This window comes from Pteropus medius, unplaced genomic scaffold, assembly GCF_902729225.1.
Source record: "Pteropus medius unplaced genomic scaffold, Ma_sr-lr_union100, whole genome shotgun sequence".
Lineage (NCBI taxonomy): Eukaryota > Metazoa > Chordata > Mammalia > Chiroptera > Pteropodidae > Pteropus > Pteropus medius.
Genome location: NW_024346062.1, coordinates 9,871,260 through 9,892,780, shown reverse-complemented (window position 1 = coordinate 9,892,780; position 21,521 = coordinate 9,871,260). Strand labels below are relative to the sequence as shown.

General features: G+C 35.7%; 1 protein-coding gene across 1 annotated transcript in view; it reads right to left on the bottom strand.

The window, feature by feature from the left end:
- The window catches only part of ADGRV1 (adhesion G protein-coupled receptor V1), a 471,657-nt gene that overhangs the window by 281,830 nt on the left and 168,306 nt on the right, over positions 1-21,521 (bottom strand). The window contains 8 exon segments of the mRNA XM_039875052.1: positions 1,860-2,102; positions 7,671-7,842; positions 9,025-9,142; positions 10,580-11,691; positions 13,407-13,542; positions 14,171-14,345; positions 16,633-16,776; positions 20,800-21,273. Coding sequence (XP_039730986.1) covers positions 1,860-2,102; positions 7,671-7,842; positions 9,025-9,142; positions 10,580-11,691; positions 13,407-13,542; positions 14,171-14,345; positions 16,633-16,776; positions 20,800-21,273 — 2,574 coding nt within the window.

The following is a 21,521-nucleotide window of genomic DNA, read 5'->3' as shown; positions in this document are numbered from 1 at the left end:
ACCTACCACAGTGTATGTACACTGCAGCTGATGTTTTAACTACATTATGAAAATCTATTTAAAGTAAAATAAAGACAGATATTGCTACAGCTTGATCCCCAATTATTTTCTTATTTTTGCCAGCTACTGGAAAATAGAATTATATGTCTTTGTCTTCTGGTAGCTGCCTAGCATCCGGAGAGAAAAAATGCAGGGACAATGAAGCAATAGGAAAATAAAAAAATACTGGAGAAGTGAAACTTTGATTTCTAATTTTTAAAATTAAACTTTTTATTTTGAGATAACTGTAGATTCATATGCAGTTATGAGAAATAATAAAGAGTGATCTCCTGCATCTTTTACCCAAGAGCCCTCTTTGGTAACTATAATAGATCACAAACAGGATACCGATATTGATACAGTAGAGACACAGAACATTTCCATCACCACAGGGATCCTTCACGCTGATTTTTATAGTGTTATAAAAATACTCTATGAGTTATACATGCTAGTGACAGCACGTGTTTTTGCAAAGCATCATTTATGAAGAATCTAGAAAGAATATTAATAAATATGATTGAGATATTGGCATTCAGAGTCTTATTTTGGCGACTTTAATTCTGTTCTCTGAATGTATGAACTAGCTTAAAATGTGCCTCAAATCTCTTTATCATCTGCTCTTCATCACCAGTCCTCTACCCTACAAAGTAGTGAGCCTATGATTATATATATTTCACGGGAGAAGTAGAATAAAGCACATTTTTTTTCTTACTTCTTTTCCTATCTTAAATGCTTGAAAGAAAAAATACTAAAATCTCCCCACTATGAATAATTCTCTTTGTGTTCATATCACTTCAGCGGTATTTATAATGGAGTTTATTTCTATTCTCATAGACAAGCTTTTCTGCCGGGGAAGCTTCTAGGACAGCCTACGACCCAGAGCTCTAGTCCTCACCTCCCATCCCTGACTCGCATGATTGCTACAGCAAACTGGCTGCATGTGTTGTATTTTATACATGGAACATTCTATGGTTTGAGCCACCTGATAGTGACACAACTAAGCATATACTAAACAGCACTTTATAAAAACAAACAAACAAACACCATCAAAACCCTGAGGCCTAAAGAGTCACCAGGTTTGGAATTTTGAAAAAGAATAAATGGTGACACTGATCAGAATGGAAGTTTTCAAATTGTGGGTTTCTTGGAGTTACATGAATAAAGAATTAAAAAAGAGAGCTAAGGTGGGCAAGTTCCAACTTGTGCTTCAAACAGAGTAGATAACTCTTTTGCTTCAATATAGTAGAGTTTTGCTATTAAAACAAAGTTTAAAAAATAATGCTGGATAGATGTACAGTTTGTTTGGACCAACCGCAGGATCTGGTCACTTAGTGTCACATAAAATTGCTCTCTGAATCCCTAGATACCCACCTGCTCCCTCTCTTTAAACTGATGTCACCTAATAGGATGGATGTGAACTCATGCATTTAAAAAACTATAAAGACAAATTAGTATTTGAAGTTCTGGAGAAGGTTTTCAACTAGTTCAGATATAAGCAGTAACAAAGACTTATTTTTGATGCTTATTCAGTTATATAGTGAAGAAATTTTAGCTTTCTAGAGATCTTATAGAACAGATTTACATAAGATAGTCTCCATAATACAATCGGCTTTTCCAAAAGAAAGAACAATACAAAAGACTACCATTAAAACATGATCTAAGTGAAAAATTGAACTATTTCAAGGATAAAGCTTAACGTTATAAACAATGTGAATTATGATAGCATCGTAAGAAAATAATGTATCGATTATTCTCCATTTCATTACAAACGCTATAAAGAAGAAAACCTTAATGTATGTTAATACATATCCCATTGTTACCTGGGTACTGAAGTTAACAGACATCATCACTCCTGTCCCAGAATCTCTGGACACCTGCAAACTGATTAAAGTGGCCTTTTTATGAGCCACTGGCAGCCGAGAACCCACAGAAAAATATATGAGGCTTTGGGGTTCATCACTCTGTAAGAATTTAATCTGTGCAAATCTGGCACTATTGTTTATTGCTGCTCCAGCAGTTACTTCATACAGTTCCACAAAAAAACGCATTTCTACTTGAGGTATCTGATGATGAAAGAAACAAAAAGAGGATGATTACTAATATATTTCTATTTTAAGATAATTCTGATGTTAAGAATTAGCATTATTCATATTCATAATTACAGAACTAAATATATATCTAGAGATACATTCTGTATAATTACAGAATTAAATTCTTAATATTTTTTTTGGTCTTTCTTTAAGAAACATCATTACTCTCCCTCGGTGAGCTTCTTAATAGAAAATTAATGTTAGGAGACAATCTTCTTCTATAAGTGTGTACTTCACTAAGTAAAAGTGTAAATAAAATATATTCATACAATGAAATGTTATTTAGTAGTTAAGAGGAATGAACTATTTCAATACTTTCCAATGTGAATGGATCTGAAAACACGGAGTGAAAAAAATCAAGTTGCATAATAATATATATAGCATGATAAAATGATGTGAAGTTAAAAATTACATAAAGCTTACTAAATATCACTAATGAATACATATCTATTTAAATATTTAAAAACAAAACAATGCCATGACAGTAGCTGGCTTAGGTGGAGGGGCTGGTTGGGTTGGGCAGAATGTGGAGTTTGAGACATTCACTGTGGATAGAGGAAAAAAGAGAGCTTCAGCTTTGTCCATAAAATTTTATTTCAAAAAGGTTTTACATAAATATAACCAAATATTGATAATAGTCAATTCAGTAATTTTATGTATTTTTAAAAATTCCTCAAAATTCAGTATCGAGAAGTATAAATTTAGTCTGCTGGTTATAGTTTGCTCATGTTTCACTTCGGTTCTTTCTCCATAATCTCAAATAATTTATTTTCTAAAGCCTGAGTTCAATTTTATAACATACTGTCAATCACCCGTTTATACTTATTCACTCTTACACAATAATCTAAACATCTTAGCAGCATTGCTAGCTTCCTGACATAACTCAAAGCTAAGCTGATGCATTTTCATCTGTATTTGTCATTGTATAATCTGACATAATGCATCATTTTTATTTATCAGCAAGGGTCTCACTCATCATTTGTTTTGTGATCATTTTAATGAGGCTTATTATACTATGAAACAGTAGCACAAATTTTAGTATTATCCAAGAATAAGTTGTATGTTAGTCACATACAGTAAATGAACTTTTACTGTCTAAAGAAATATGTTTAGCTTTCATATAGCACATATCATTCTTTCCATTTTTTTGATCAATTGTCAGTAAATATTTAAATATGGTAAAAACTGTACTCTTCCCACTTTTGAGAAACTAAATTTGACAAATACAAGAAACTAAAACACTAGGAAAGTATGAATAATTATTTTCAAGAACTATTATTCCCTAATGTCCAAGAGAGCTTTAATTCACAATAGTTTCATTTAACTAAGGTTTTCAGCATATTACATTATTTTATATTTCAGTATATTATATTATAGCACAGATTTTTCTCTTTATTTTCTGGTAAAATATTTCTTCTCATTGTAACAATGATTAGAACACTGCTTATAATCACTTAGTCAAAAGAATATGTTATAATCTAAGTAAGAAACTGTCTAAAACTGAACCATGTAAAGATGGGTGCCACACATAATTAGACTAGAGACAAAAGGAATCTTGCAGTTTTACAAAGAAATACTCTATTCAATCAATGCCAGAAGTATATTGAGAAACCAAAACTCACAGATTATACCTGAATCTCTCTAGACTTAAATATGACTGGAGATCTCACAAGAACTCATTTCGTGTGTAACTGCCAGCAGATTGCCTTCTTAGTTAGATCAGAAGCATTTCAGGATGATCTTTTGCCCTACTTGTATAAAATGGTTTTTCCAGGGCTCATACTTGCCAAGAAGCAGACTAACTAATAATGAAACAATATCTTACTTACTTAAATATTTTTTTAAAAATATTTGCAACAAATGTTTAAAAATCTGTTTAGTTTAAACAGATTTGTGGGTTAAAGATGTGCTTCCTAAATTAACTATTACCTTCAAATATTTTGCTATTATAGAATCATTAGATAAAGCAGTAGAGAAAGAAGGAATTCAAAAGATGAGTTTTAATCTTGGCCTAGGGAAAGTTACTTAAATTCTTTATAACTTAAAAAATGAAAGTAGAGATGATAATTAGAGATGATAATTAGAGATATGATAGAGTAAAAAACTTTGAGTTGAGGGTCAGGCGACTGGATTGAGTTTACGAGAAACCACCATTAATCACTAGTATAATTCTATGCATGAATATGTTGTGTTGGCTGTGACTGGTTATAACTCCTCTACCACTAGTACAGATGTACCTTCTTCTCAATCACTAAATGCCATGGACCTCATTCCCACCCATTGTGAATAACAGTTATACTAATACTTTCTTACAAAGGGCCAACTCTTTGCCAAGAACCGCGCAGAGGACATCTCCATGACCTTGTTTAATCTGAGCCCTATTATTAAACTCATCAAACTGGAAGGGCTCAGGAAGGCTAAGTAACTTGTCTAATGTCACCCAGCTCACTAGTGAAAGAGCTAAGATTTGAACCTAGGTCTTCTATCATCAGAGCCCAAACTCCTAACCACCATATTACCTCCCAGAATATGTTCAGTATCCTTGAAGGCATTCCCTGATAAAAAATAAAGAGATGGTTCTTAGATCAAAAGTTAAGAAATAGTTAGTTATGCTGCTCTGCTGGGACCTCCAAATAATTTCTCAAAGCCCACTAAAGAATTTGTCTGCAAAACCATTTTCATTTATATGTCTAGGTATCAGTTTAGCAGACATAAAAAGAATCTGAACTGGATGAGTAATAAGTTTCCTTCTAGTCATAAAATTTAATTTGTTAAAATAAATATTAGAAACTTTTTAAAAAATATATTTTTTCCACTCTTCTAGGAATATAATCTTCCTTCTTCCTTCTTTTAAAACTTTCTCTTACTGAAACTGGAATGTGTATTACTCTTGTCTATACCTTGCCAAAGAAGACAATGAGAGCAAAATGCCTTGAATGTTAGCTGCAGGAGAAAAATCAACTCTATGATTTGAACATTACAGTAGAAAAAGAAATAAGAGGTGAGGCTAAATTCTCTTGCCTAACTGAAACTACTTGGATATGAGCTCAGTAGCATTTCATGAGTTAGGAAGAAAGATATACACAGTTAGCATCCTATCTATTGCCTCTCTCATTTTCTTACTCTTTAATTATAGTATCTTTAGTGTGTAGGTATTCTCCTGCAAGAAGGGCAAGCTCAGAGGAAGTAGTCTCTTCTTTCACCTAAATTCTAACTTCCCTATTTTCCTTCCCCTCAGCTTCTCTAAGACCACCCCAGTTTGGCTCTTCTCCTTTCTAACCTCTCTCCTGCAATAGAGACCCCTTCAAGCAGTATTAAAGCACAATTCTCTATTTTTTAGAATGCTTTCTGTATCTGGCTGCTGTCACCAATAAGGTATTTCCATTCTGTGAAAATTGTTTTCATCACACGCAAGCCTCACTTTAAAGAACCAACTCGGCAAAAGACTGATAAACACATTTATCCAAACTGCAATGAAGGATTAAAATGATTTTGAACTCAAAGATTTTTCTTACAATTCTGAGGTAAACACCTATTGTATGATAGATGTTTTAAGTCTTGTGAGAACTGTCCAAGATGCTAATTCACCAAAATTCTTACTTGAGATAAAATGTACAATAGAATCTTCAGTAACTCATGTATGCTACACATATTTATGGAGTGATGGGAAGAATGCAAAGATTAATAAAAACCATGTCCTAATTTCTAAGCAGCTGAGAGTCCAACAGTCAAGATGAAATATGTATGTTTTGACCCTGCATGTAACTGATAACTTCCATAAGAAAGGCATAGATAAAGTCTTTGTGAATTTAGAGAATTAAGAATTCTAATTGGAGATACCATGGGAGGAGAATCACGGAGGAAGTCTTGAGGACTATTCAGATTAGCCCTCAAGAAAGAGTTAGGAAATGTAGGGCTATGGGGGTTGCTGAAGGCATAAAACTATTTGAACAAATGCACAGAAGAGGATTTAGATGTTTTCAAATAGAATAACATGATCGAATGTTTTAAATACTGAAATTTCAGTTCCTCCTTTCTAATGAGATAGTAAGAATGAGTAGCTGATGAAACTCACAGTAAAATACAATAATATGATATGTTAAATTTTAAAAAATTAGTGGGAATTCAATATTTTAAAAACTTATTTCCTAGCTCTATCACTTCCAATGTAGCCCAGAGCAGCAGAACCCTTGCCAACCATCAGCTCTCATGAATATCTCTAGTGTAGGTATTTAGACCGCTCTAAAACTCTTTCTGATGAAAGAAATCAAGTCCTTGGACAGTAGTTGATTGATGGTTAAGATTAGGAGAAATCAGGATAAGTCTGGAAATGTGCTAACATGCTTCCAGAGATTTCTAAACCAAAATAGAAAGATTAAAAAAAAGCAGCTTAATAGGACTTTCAGTGAAGTAACATGACTATTGGAGTAGCAAAAAGAAAATCATTTAGTAAGTAATTAAAATTAGCTGAATTTGAGTCTTTAAAAATATCTGTGTATGAGCACACTCATACGGTTCAAACCCATGTTGTTCAAGGATCAACTGTATTTTCGATCCGCGATTGAGAATCCACATATGTGGAAAGAGAGCCAACTTAATTTATAAGTGGGTTTTCAACTTTGAGGGTTGTTGGCAACCCTAACCCCTGCACTTTTCGGGGTCAACTGTAATTGCGTTTGTGCATGCTTTTCTGCTATTTTGTTTGGCATGTACAAAGAAACCATGACACTTCTGAATATTCATAATATTATGTCTAGTTTTTATATTAATTAATTGAGTTTAATAAATTAAGTAGTAGACGAAGAGCAAATACTGAGTGCTCCTTAAGTTTTAAAGTATCACAGAACAGTCATTAAAAAAAACACATGATTACTAAATGTTATCATTAACTAATACCGTCTGAATAATTCAGATCCCCTTCGAAAGAGGGGTATGTCTGTCTTCTAGGTGCCATGTGCAACATGAACCAATAGGAATTTATCCAAAGGCTCACCAAGCATGGCCTCTGTGCCTCTTCAGTACATCAAAACTGAACTTTCTAACTACCTATGAAGAGAGAATGAGAGAACTTTAATTCTATGATGAAATCTATGGATATAGTATAATATGATCAAATCTACAGATATAAGAAGAGCAAAACACTAAACATTCAGAGTAATCAGAGACACTAATCTGACTAAAAATGACTCACAGGATCATTCATTCACACAATGAGCAGGTCGGCCCAGAAGAATCTTGGAAATGACAAAAAATAGAAGTGGAGTAAACTGATGCACATTTTTTTAATTGAGATATAATCGACATATAACATGTATTATTTTTAGGTGTATAATAATGAGCTTATTTACAAAAATTCTCTAATGTAATAAATTCTAGGTGTGAAGTCCATTGCCCAGCAAAGAGATAAAGGCTTATGGCTAGGCAAGACATAAAGGATCTCCACATAATCGATGTGTAAGTTTCAATAAAGTGGCTTTAAAATTACTTATTCTAAAGAAATACAATTGAAAGTTGACAATACTGTGCCTCTCCATTTCTTACCTTCCCTGGTTTGAGCTCAGTGGTGATAAAGCACTTTGTTTGACCCACGGTACAGGTGGTAGTCCCTGACACAGAGAGAAGTGTATCTATTAGGTTTACACCATCCTTCTGGAGCACGGTGACTGTTTTGTTAAATGTGATTCGCCAGGAGACCTTCACATCTTCAAAGGCCCTAGGAACAAAGTAAAACTTATGCAAATGCAGTAACAGAGTACATTAGGCCTGAGTCTGATGCAGAATGTGTTATCACTGTGCCTAAGTGTACCACTTCATCTAAAGCATAACACTTAGTTTACATGGCATGCTTTGACCGTACTCTATTCAATACTGAAAAAGTATTTATTGAAATACTACATATCAGGAATGTGAAAACAAATAATATTTTTCTGCCTACTATGCCTGTTATGTACCAAAAATATGAAAATAAAAATTATAGAGAACCCCTGCCTTCAAGCAAACATTCCTTATTTTTTTTTAAATTAAATGTATTGGGATGTCATTGGTTAATAAAATTACACAGGTTTCAAGTGTACAAATCTATAATATATCATCTGTATACTGCATTGCATGTTCACCACCCTAAGTTACTCTTCGTCTTTTAACAAGAATTCTTCTAAAGGAAGAACACAATTGCTAAAAATGGTTGCTATAAAAATAAAGAGCAAGAGATTAATCTACATTTTACAGACACTATTTAGGTCCAGATGGAAAAAGTAATATACATACATGTACATTTTTGCATACCAAGTGCATGTATGTGATAAGCATTCAGAAAATGTGTACAACGCTAAGTTGCAAGCAAATGTCAGTACTCTGAGTCTCCCTAACAGGACATGGTTGCATATGGGAGTGACTGAAGAAAAGAATAAATATAACAAAGTGATGACTTACATCTGTATGGTACTTATGAAGTACAAAATGATCAAAGTAGCCCTAAATCATGTTCATACACCAAATGTGTTAAATTATAGATTAAGAACTAGAACAGCATATGAGGATGAGATATTCAGAGCTGTGGCAGCCATCTGGAGACAATGAGGAGCGATATCACTGACACACTGAAGAGGCAAAATGGAAAAGATAAGAACCCAGCCCAGGTGTTTGGTGACATTGATGAGTCACTGAAACAACTCTGGAACTGCCAACTTCTAAGCTTTGTATTATTAAGATTAATTAAATGTCTTTATTGTTCAATAAAAAAAAAAAGAACTAGAACATCTGAATCATGACAAAGCAAATTCCATACTATGTGCTTTTATCAATATTTCATCCTGCCTTGACCATTTTATCAATTCAGATTAGATATTGTATAGACACACAGGCTGTTACATCTTCCCCATATATAAAAACACACCTGTTTGGCTGCCTTGTGACAATAAGATGCAGTCTATTCCTATCAGTTCCTTCACCCAGCTCAAGTCCACTCTGAGACTCCTCACTAAATCCTATGATGCCATTTTGAAGATCACTTCCTGAAAAGAAAATTGGACAATTATAATATGTCTCAGTCTTTAAAAAATCTCCAATGCTTCACTAATCTTTCCAGCTCAGATGGTATAAAAGTGAGAAATTCACAAGCGAGTTGGCGGGGGGGCGCTATAATTTTTAAAGATCTTTCCTAAAAATAGACTAGAATTAAAATGGTAACATGAAGATAGCTAACACTTTGAAAACAGAAGACCAGAAGAAAAAAAGAACATCAAATCCTACTGCCCACGCCGACACACATGTTTATCTCTCTCTGATGAGACCCTACATTTGACAGTTCTGGACATTTTATGTCTATTCACAGTTGAAAGTCAGTATATTGTCATAGAATGTAAGTCCTGCCAGAGCAGCAATTGTTTTATTTACTGCCATATTCTTAGTATCAAAAAGAGTGGCCAGTATATTGTAAGTGTTCAATAAAAAATTATTAAATAAATGAACTCCACTGAACTGATTTACCATCCAATAAAAGAGTTGACCCAAAGACCATTTATGATATACATTCGGTTATTTGTCCCAGAGAAAAATAGATTAAGGAACTCTTGAGTATCTCTGAGTAAAAGAAAATGCTTTGAGCAACGCTTGAGATTGTAGGCACCATCATACCACAAAATTGTGTTAGACTGGAAAATACCTCGGGCCTACACTGTACTGAAATAGTCTAGTGTTTTATCATAGTATCATCTGAAACTCAAAAACACAGTATAAAACTATAAAAAAGCTGAGTAGGCAAGAATCATGAGATAGCCTTGTCAAGACTCTAATATTGTAAGGTATTGACAAGCCAAGCTAATCCACTTAAATACAGTATAATTTCAGAGGAAAACTACAAATTATCACCAAAAGATTTTATAAAATACATAAGGAACTCTTTAAAAAAAACTGCTTTTTTAAGCTATCATAATATATATACCCAACAGTACAAAAACTATATAAACTGTATTGGTTCAAAAGCAGGACAGCAGAAAGTAGTTTTGATCTATTCCCCAACAGATACGAAGAATTTCCTGACAAAGAGATCTTAGACTTTGGGATGGATGATTTAAAGTGGTTGAGAAATTCAGAATGAGGTCTTAAAACAGGATAGGCAATCATGTATTTGGATGACTAAATGATTTTCCAGAGGAAGAACACGAACTTAACTATGTTTAAGGTTTTCTCTCTATTGTAAAAGTATAGATTTATAGATTGTTTAATTGGTTCTGAGCTAAGTGACATTTACCGTCCATTAAATTTTAGCCTGGCACCTCAGAACAATAGGTGTTCATGTTATGAGTCCATGACATAGGAAAACAATATTTTTAATGAATTATTATGTGTGATTCAAGAAATTTGCCCTCTTAAATTTAAGACAGAATGACCTTACTGCAAATTTGGTACCACAAAAGTACATTTTTATCTCCATCACTCCAAAGACACACCTGTAATAATGATCATGGCAAAAGCTGCGAATCCAGTGTCATCCTTTCCCTTCACAATCTGTGCTCCTCCTTCAGGGTCTGTGAGAAACACATAAAAGAATTCCTGTCCCTCAGGCTCATCATCATCCAAAATTTGAACCAATATTTTCCGTTCTCTTTCTCCATCTATAAACGTAAGGAAAAGAGTGTGTTCTTCAAAGTCTTCTTCTTCAATTGCCCATGTTAGGTTGGAGATTCCATAGATATCATGAAAGGGCAATGCATTTGGTTCCTTCTGAGCAGATCTTCCACCAAAGGTTTTAACTATTACACTGACATTGCCAGTAGACCCACCAGTTCTTCGGATAAGAACTTCTGCAGCATTAAATGTACCATTCACCATCTCCTCTTCAACGTAAACAATGGGTGGCCCAAGACTAAATGTTCCATGAATGGAAACATCTGCAGTTACAGTGGCCCCATCAGGCTTCTCAGACATGGCAGGTGTACCAAGAAGGGTGACTTGTTTCTCAGGAACAGCAGATATACCAGTTGCCTCAGTAACAGTGGCAGCCATTTCAGTCGTTTGTGGAATGGCTGTTATTTTGCTTGTGTCAGGGCGTGTGGTGGAGGAGTCGATTTCTACAGGAATGAGAGCTGTGTCAACTGCTATAGCTACAGTTGTTTTGGGGAAAGAAACATCCATTCCTGCCAGGTCATCATTATCCAATATTGTGATTACTGCCACACTAAAATCTAGATTAAGGCGTGGTCTCCAATTAGCTTTTGTAAACTTTTGTAATCCTTTAATTTCTACTGAAGTTAGATTAATGTAAAAAAATTCTTCTATTTCAGGAAGCTGATCATTAATAATTATTATTTCAAAATTAACCTCAGTTTGGAATTTTTTAAAAAGCAGTTCCCCGTTCTGAACAGGCTCAAAATCTTCCAGTGGCTTTGCACTTCCTGCAGTTGTCTGATAGGAAACTTTAATGAGATTGCCATGGAACCCAAAGAGTCTTTGTACATGTAATCTGATCATCTGTGTATCCTCTGACACTATGATGTTTCTTGAACTAGGAGAAAATTGAAAGATTCCCATTGGTTCAATTTCAGCAACAGTGAAACCTGATCTGGAAAAAAAATTAAATCATAAAAGAAATGATGAAATATAGGAATACCAACCACTGTAGAGATTGATCTTTCACAAATTGATATGCCCTTTTGAATTCAATAAAATCTTACTTATTGATGAATATATCAGAGCACAAGAAATGTAAGAACAGGAGCTAACATTGGGTGGGTGATAGGACCTAACAAGTTTTAGCCAAGTGAAGAGTTCATAGGTTTCTGCTGTTTCTCCAGTCATCCCAGAGTAGTTCTCTGAAGGGTCTGAAACATCAGGCTATCTTTTATGGTCAGTACACAGGGAACCAAAATCTCTTAGGATGCTCTGGCTGTCAGCCATGTTTCTTACCTACCAAATAGAAATAGTCACCCCTGCTAGATGCAAAATTCTTGCCTCTTCCAACAGGCCTGTAATGGGACTATTCTCTCACACAAATGTTGCTAAAATTTTACACGTGAATTGGAAGAAATGTCCATGACTGAGTGGTTAAACCTTAGCTTTATCTTATTTTGTTGTGCGTTAATAGTTATGTCAGAGGTAATACTGGTAGCACATCAGCTTAATCCAGATCACAAACATATTTTCTTTGGCTAACAGTTTTTTTTTTTTTAAATCTAAATTTGAATGCCTTTAGAGAGGACACCCCAGAGCCCATTCCTCTCTATTGTCAAGCACTGATAGCTCGATACATCGCACAGTGGTTGAGAGCTAAGATGGGGCCAGAGAGCCTGGATTCAAATCATGGCCCCAACACTTAGTAGCTGTGTGACACTAGGTCCGTTACATCATCTATCTGTGGCTCACTTTCTTCAACTATAAAATGGGACTAATAATAGTATCTACATCATATGGTTGAAGAGTAAAAAAGTAAACATATCTTTCTTAAAGCGATGAGTGGCCTAATGTAAGCACTATAAAACTGTTAGTTATTATTGGTGTTGTTAAAGGCATCTGAATTTGTTACCTTGAAATATATTTGGTGGCCAAACACTTTAGAAATGGCATATGTATAACCTAAAGTCATATTCGATTCTGCCAACTGGTATCTCCCACACATAAACATATATACAAACACACTTAAACACACACATTTCCTCCATTTTCCAAATAAGAAAACCGAAGAACAGAAAGATCAAGTAACTCTCCCCAAGTCACATAGCAAATAAGTGGCAGAGTCAGGGCTAAATTCATGAATCTGGCTCTAAGGTCTGCCTTCCTTTGTTCTGATCAAGTCTACCCCAGGTATGAGAAAAATAAATTGCTTTTTGCTGGTACATTTTTACCTGCAAATACTTTAAAAAATTAATTTTGAAAGAGCCACTGGTACAAGTCACATTATTACCCTACTACAATTCCTTCCTCTTACTCTGAATCCCTTGGGGAAATCAAGGATTTTTCAGCTGCTTCTCAGAAGACAGCCCCCTTTAAAAATAGGTGACTTTACCACTATGGTTCTTTTCGGAGATGTTACCCCAGTTCAGCATTCTCACTTCGGAGGTCATGACGAGCTCTCTCCAAGGCAAGCAGTGGGTGGTGACTCGGAAAGCCAGCCTTCCTCCATGCCATGGGGTCTTGGCATGCAGGCCACATGTTACTCTATACCAAAACTATTTTTGCATCTGCTTCAAGGAAAGTGATGCTTGTGTTTTTCTGTTTCAACTAATAAATTCCAGATTACTCCTCAGAGACATTCTTGGTTGAGAATCGAGTTGGTCTTACCGAAGTTGAGCCCCACCGGGGGCACTGCTCTGCACTCCCGAGAGGTGAACGACAAAGGCCTCTGGCTGACCAGGGCTGGGAAATGTCCACAGGGAGACTCTTTTACTTTGTTCTCCATGGGAGAATGACAGGCTCCCTGAAAACAAACATGAAAAGGGAATTAGGGCATCAGTTCTGAGTTCTTAAATTGGGATTCAACTTTTAAAAACGTAGTGAAAGTAAAACATTTAAAAAGTGGGAGAGGGGGATAAATGAACTTATAGGGAGCTTCCTAGACCATACAAACCCTGTCTTCAACTCGTCTGCACAACTCGTCATGGTAGAGAGCAAACCATCTAACATTTGCATCTCACTGACCCTCATAGAGCGAATGGTATATAATTAGAAATAGATGAAGTAACAGTTGCTCTACTGTCAGAAACAGTCAGGTAAACATGTTATGGAAAGATGTGCCTTTTTTCTTATTACTGTATGGTCCAAATTAAGTTTTTAGAATTACTTTTATCAAATCCTAATGCATAAATGGCATAGTCTGCTTAATGACCATTATTTCCCAGGTGAGGTATGAAGTTTTTAATTTGACGGACTAAACTTTGTCTCATTCTCATCCAGTAGCCTTTGCAACACTGATCACTCTAATATGGGAGAACTATATTAGGAAACAAATAGTTCACTGTCCAGAGTTAGAATGATCCAAGAAAATTAGTGGCCAATTATATATCTCCATGTTCTACAGAGCAGATCTTAGAAAAACTATGATTTACCCAGTTTTGGAGTCATGTTGCCAACAACAGTGAATTCGGGGATTTCTAACCCAGGAGCATATCCAGCCACCCAGGCAACCACGAGAGCGCCGTATGTGCCTCTCCTAGAAATCACGACTTGGCTTGTTCCAGCAGTGATATCCGTGAGTGAAAAAGCAGTAGATTCAAATCCAACCTGGGGGGGGAAACATGCTGAGAATATTTTATTTTTCTCTAAAGGTTCCTGTTTTCTGAAAAATGGGTTAAAAGTCAACTTTCTCTTTGTATACACAATATATTTCCCTGTTATTCAATTAATGAATGATGTTTAAAATATGACCTCTGAGCCTTGAAAATTTATTCTATTTTATAATTCTTATTACAGTTTATAGCTTTATTATTTTTTATCAAAATGAAATCCTTCAAATTAATAATATCTAAAAAAGACAAACATTTTTATGGCTAAAAGAGAGCAAAAGATTAAAAACAGCATTTAGGTATGATTTGTTCATGGGTCTTTATAGAACCTGATCTATTTAGAATTTAAATTTGACTTTTAAGACATAATAATAAATTCTTTGTTTATAAAGTAAGCATCATGAACTAGATTTTCTATTAAGGGTTTTTAGAGCACATACATACATACATACATACATACATACATACATACATAGATGAAAAAGGTGAAAAAGATGATCATTCTAATATTCTAAAAAAAATCATCTTTTCAACCACATCAAGCAAGATCTTGTTGTAAGGGCAACCTTCCCTGGCTCCTCTGAGATTTATAGATGAATTAAGTTCTAGTCAATGAGTAAGAATAAAACCAAATTCTTGGCTTCACTTGGACAACTCAGTTTACCTCTTTTGGTCCCAATATCTATAAATGTGAGATACTATATTATCACCAGTTCTATACTGAAACTCATTCTCTCCATTTTAAATTGAAATGGACAGTAGCAGGGAAGTATAAGAGGGGTGCCACACAATAGCTTCTGTAGCTACAGGAAAAAAAAAAAAAGAGGAAAAAAACCCCTTCAATTTGACACCAGCCTAGATTCCACATTACAGTGAGGCTTCTGTTTAGCAACTGCCGAAAGCTTTGGTATATCTCAGGACATGCTTGCTGCAGGGCTAGAAGCTGTTATAAAGCATCCTAGCCACAAAGTCAGTCTCCCTCTGTATCTTTCTCCCCCCCTCCCCCCCTCTCTCCCTCCTCTATCTCTCTCTCTCTCTCTCTCTCTAACACACACACACACACACACAAACACACTAATAAATCCTGGTAAGGCATACAGAGGATACACTGAGAACAGGGGTATAACATGACTGGCCCTGATCTTTGAAGTGATACAATGATACGATGTTGTGTCAATGTGCATAGACTAGAAGGAAATATATTACTATGGCAAATAAATGGTTCAGGTTGAAAAGAATCATTTTTATAACAACCTGTGAGCAAAAAGAGGACAACAAAACTTCAAAGCATTATTAAATTCTATACCCTTGTTTCCTCTTGAACAGAAGAGGTGCAGAAAGAAACCTATTACTCCCAGTTATTTTTAATGCTAATGGATTCTACTTTAAGGGACAAAGCAAATTCATTCCCTGTGGAGAAGCAGTTCAGGAGGAATAACTGAAGAGTATTCCCTTAATGGCCAGAGACCCTGTTACACAAGCTGCCAGCCAGATCTGCCTATATTCCTGCCCCATTACTGCACCTTTTCCATATCCACATCTTGGATCAGGGCTGCCTCGGTCAAGCTGAAGGAGCTCCCAGCTGAAGGAGGAGGATGTGATGATACCTCATAATGGTGTCAAAAATATACACATCGCCATAGCCAGAGACGATAGCCCTGTCTTGTTCCTATATTGACAGAATCACCCTGCACAGGAATTAAAGCCCTTAAGTTGTTCTTTGTTCTCATGTGAATTTATGAAGTCATGAAGAAATAATCTTTCCTACAGGTTAGAAGATTCAAATGCTTGGGTGCAACTTTGCCACAGGATCTCACCACCAGCATTTATCTATAACAGCACAAACTTGCCACAGGATAAAAAGCCCCAAAATTAAAGATGAATATTCACAATAAGTAAATGAAAAAGTCTGAAATATTAACTGATGTTTCATTCTAATTTTAATTATTTAGCATAAAATATCTCAATATTAAATGTTCAATATCAAGAAAAAAAACCTGGAAATTTTGACTCTGAGAGACTGTTTAAAAATTTTATACCTTACATTCAAATTCTACAAGATACAAACTTTCTAAATTCCAAAAAGGAAATATATTTGTCTGCCTAATGTCAAAAATTGACAAATTATTTTCATATAATGTATCCATAATTTCTATTTTGATATTCACAGTATTACTTAGGTTTCAGGAAATAGTGAATCTTAAGAATTTCTAAGAATCTTAGTCCACCCTATAAAATCTGCCCTCTAGTGGTTCCCAGATAGTACTACACGCGGGGCAAATTACCTGAGAATTGGCAGCTTTCTCAGGGACAGGAAGGACAGCGGATTTTGCTTCCTGAAGAATTTTTGGCATGCCATATAAATGTCCACCGACAAGCATCACAGTCACCAGGTGCAAAGTCAAATTAGAGCCCAGTGATAGGAAGACCTATAAACAAACAGAATCGATAACTTTTTAGTAAAAATTAATTTTTAGAAAAAATACTGACATTTGTCACTGTCCCAGGTTCTTTTTTATCAGTTTCATCGATCTATGCCCTCTCCCTTGTGTTATGAAACAAATCAACAGTATGAAGACTGTGGGAGTGAAGAGCGACAGTTTCAGAATATAAAAAATACCAATTTGCAATTTCTCCGTGTGTAAAATGGCCTCAAGAATGATAAGAATCGCCTTAGTAGTATTAGTGGTAGAAGCATATGCCCAGGAATGAAGAGAGTCAGTTCCTAAAACCAGCAAAACTGTCTTCCTCTTCACTGAGTAGTAACTAATAACTCTAATGATATTTACTCGAAATGGATAATGCCTTAGGTTATTTGATTACTGGAATATTTGACAAAGAATTACTACATCATGTATTAAATCACCAATTTTAAAAGTTTTAGAATCCAATAAAGTAGGAGAAATCCTTAATTTAAAAAATGGTGTTAATCCAAAAGTTTTTTTTTTCCACAATATTTTCCCATGGAAACATTATTATTGTTAATGGATAAGCCTTCAAGTTATCCTATAACCTGGAATATTACTAAAAATTCTGTATGTCTTTATTGAATGCAAAAATAACCATTTCTGTGGAGTCTGTTCTTTTAAATAGAATGTACTTTTAAATATAATGTGATGTATAAACATACATCACATGCCCCAAATGTGCAAAATATGTACTATAGGGGTTTCAGATGTTGTGCAACATGAGGGTAACATATGTCTCATTCATTTATCAGTCTTCGTTTGTTTCAGAATGGCATTCACTGAACATGAATCACAGGCCCAGTACTAATGAAACAGAAATAAATCAGTGTCCTCACTTCAAACATGTGTCTCCCACCTCTCCTCTAAATGTATACCCCTTCTGCCCCCATGCTGTTCACCAGCTGGGCAGCTAAAGATTTTTCATCCTTAATTCCTAAAGAATGAAGGGCTGGGCACCCTGTCATTTGTGTCTTCCCGCCCAGTTTCTCTGTTCATTCAGCACACACAGATCCCCAGGGTGCAGTAACTAAACATTCAAGTTGAACAGGAGTAACAGTGGGGTTCAGGAAAAGTTGTTTTGCCTGCAGAAGAAAATCAGGTGGATTAATTTGAAAAGGCGCTTGAAGGTGTTTAGGAGTGGTCGTGTTCTCCAATATACCCTTCCACTTCCCTGCTCCAGGACTGCGTTTTCAATACCGTCCTACAAATTTCCCATTATTCTTGAAGGCACAAATAGAATTTACAGCCCCACAATATCCTGTGCACCCCTCGAACACCACTTATCCACATGGTTTTATAACCGGCTATTAAAGGGCCTTCTCCTGCATTGGACAGGGAGTAATGTGACAACAGGGAGTGTGCCTTTGTCATCTTTGTATCTGCTGTGCTGCCTGCAATGATTGGCACATAGTAAGTGCTCAATAAATGTTTGAATCAATGACTCAACCATAAATATAAAATTTTTCTTGCATTCTAACTTATTTTAAACTTAGATTTGTTTCTTTAGTGTGCCAGGCATTTAGTACACACCTCTATAAGAAGTCGTTAACCAGGCAAAGTAAGATTCACACTCTCAGCTTCTGAGGTTAAACCAACGTCAAGAGTCTTCTAGTTTTCAGAGCCTAATAGAAACTTACTTTGTTCAAAGACCCTTTGCCCTTCTCTGGTATGCACAACTTAGTAAACTTTTGTTTACTCTTTATTGAAAAAAGGTAGTAATCACAAAAATAATTAAAATAGGTTCAAAGATGGTATTTAAAATTCATAGATGATAATTCAAAAAGGTATGCGAAAGCTAAGTATTTTTATAAACCATACCATTAAGCTTTCATGATGAAGTGAAAAAGAGGACTGACTACCTCCTCCAAAACGTTCCGAGTAGACCTCACTGTAAGGGGCAATCTCAGAGTTAGGCAGATCAATGGTTTTAGTCCACATCATACATATCAAATATTTTGGTTTTCTTATACATGGTCTGAGAATAAATTTTGCACTGTCCACATTGCTTGGTAAAAAAATAGAATAACTGAATCTTTAATGTGGCATGTTTATTGTCAAATGAAATCTTACTATAAATACAAGATATATAATACAAAGCTACTCCTCGAAAAGTTAAAGGAAATGTCCCCTCATATTCATTAGCAGAGACTGTGTTGAGAGGATGATATTACACACGTATGGGAAAATGTTTCAAGTCACATAATTTAAGTATACTGTATTTAAAAAAGAACACGCTTCTAATTTGTAAATGAGACTTAAAATTATATTCTGGTTCAGTTAATCCACCTCTTATTTCCTCAGCTTTGCACCCTTTTTCGCAGTCTTGAGAATTTGGAGATAAAGAAAATGGAGGTTAGAAATGGACACGACAGGTGTAGGAGTAACTATGGAACCTACATCTCACTAAGAAGTCTCATTTTTTTTTTCCTTTAGTAAACAATAAAAATAAAGACTCAGGTACACAAAAGATCAAAAGGTGACACAGTAGGTACGAATTAGTATAATATGCTTATTCGGAATGACAGCCTATTTTTCTACTGATCAGAAGTTTATGTGAAACTAAGACCATCAATTACTGTGTACCTAAACTTAGTGGAATACAAATAGGAAACTGCTTCATTTTTCTCCTGTTAACTGCTTTGTAGGGATTCCTTCCACTAGTCGTTGACAGTGTTCTGGGTAGATCTCAAAGCTTTCTGTTCCTTTCAGAAAAGTAAAGGCCAGACCAATATCAATCAAAACTTCCATCTCACATTCAGCTAAAGCTCCCCTCTTTGTCCCAGTTCTTTCTGGATTCATGGCTCAAGGTCTACAGTGGGAAAGGGGTCATGGTATGACGTTTCAATACTCCTTCAGTCCCCCAATCTTCCACCTTAGACTTTTCCATCAATCTTCTGGCACCTTCAGGTTTGGGACAAGGGAGGGTTGCTTTGAGACAGAATGACAAAAATCTTTCCTCACTGCTGTAGTCCCTTCTTGGCTAACGCTGGCTGACCACTATCCCGCCACGAAGGCAGGCACCCCAATGCTCAACTTTTCATGGAATTGATGTGGGTATTCCTCGAAGACTTCGGAATTCCACTCTTCACCATTCCTCCACAGAGACAATGACCTTTCTGACCCTCTCCTAGCTTCACAATCCACCCCGCAGATTTTTCTCAAGATGGCTTTAATCTGGTTACCCTGTGGGGTAGCCTTGCTCAACCATGAGATAATTAATCCCCAGTGTCATAATGCATTCCATGTATGAGATAAATTAACTTCTCTCCCATGCATATAGAATGATACTAGTTATGTACCATCCTTGGGAGGAGTAAGACAGAGTCACTCAAATCACTTTGTGATTCTGACTGAGAAAGATTGCTGGGGTATCTACTTGACCCACAGGAAATCCATGTGTCCTTATTACCTGCACCCCAAATTTTGCCAGAGTCATCTGCTGTCCTCTCTTCATTACCATCACAGAAAAACAGAGCCAACTTCCTTTGTTCCAGATTTGCAAGGAGAGAAGCAGGTGCCAGTCTCTGTGTTCATGTAGCCCCTCCAAACAGGGAGGACATATCAGTCTCTCTCATTACACTGCCCTTTATAAGAGTATAAGGAAGCTTACAAACTTCTTCCTTTCGACAAGCATCTTGTGTGTATGTGCGTTCACGAGTCTGTGTGTGTGCACATGTGTGTGTGTCAGGGTATGTATGTATAGTACTTACAACTATTCCTGGAACTTTGTAAGTACTAAATAAATGCCTGCTACTGTCTAGACAAAAATATTTTATCTCCAAGTTGGAATATAGTTATTCACTTATAATCTGCATACAAATATTTCATTCTATGTATTATCCGATAATTACTATGCATTTCCAAGGCATTTTTCATGGTTACATTTAAACAATGAATAAGATTTAAACTGATCATGAGGTAAGTAAGGGCTCTCCTAAAGGAGTTTGACTGGAATGATCAGGAAACTAAAGAAATCTGACAAACCTGACTCTTTACCGGCACGGTATCCACTTTATATCTGGCACCATCTTTGACCACCAGCTGCCTCTCTGCATTTTCAGTAACAATCAGCTGCTCCTTAGGATCAGATGATATTTGATATCCAACAGCCACGTCTCCGAACGTGCCAGCAAGCCGGGTTACATTAATCTGGATGAATCGACTAAGGTTCTGCCCAATAAGTACTGACTGGCGATCTGCATACAGAGCAAACACTCCATGCGGGTCATCATTTGCAGAAACAGAGAACTGTGTGATGCATTTTTCCAGATCCAGTTCTGCTCCTCCCTCTATAGAAACAAGTTGGATCACAAAATCTTCCTCTACCTCAGGTATATCATCTGGTAGCAAATGAACATCAAAGCTCACTTCACTTTCTCCATCAGCAATGGTGAAAAATCCTTTTGTAGAGAGAAAGTCTCCACTCATTTCAAATTCACTACTTATTTCCCAGTAAACCTTAAATAAAAGGAAAAAAACCCAACAACATTATATAATTCAGTAATTTAAATCAAAATCCTTTAAATTAGTTTTCCTCCATAATATCCAAAAAATAAATTTTAATTGAGACTCATTATTCAAAGCCAAACTCTCCAAGCAGTTAGTTAGTTGAGAAAGTATGGGGAGTGACGTCAGCATCATGAAAGTATATTAATTCTTTCAGGCTGTCATCTGCAATTTTGCAGGACAAGATTATAAAAATCTCA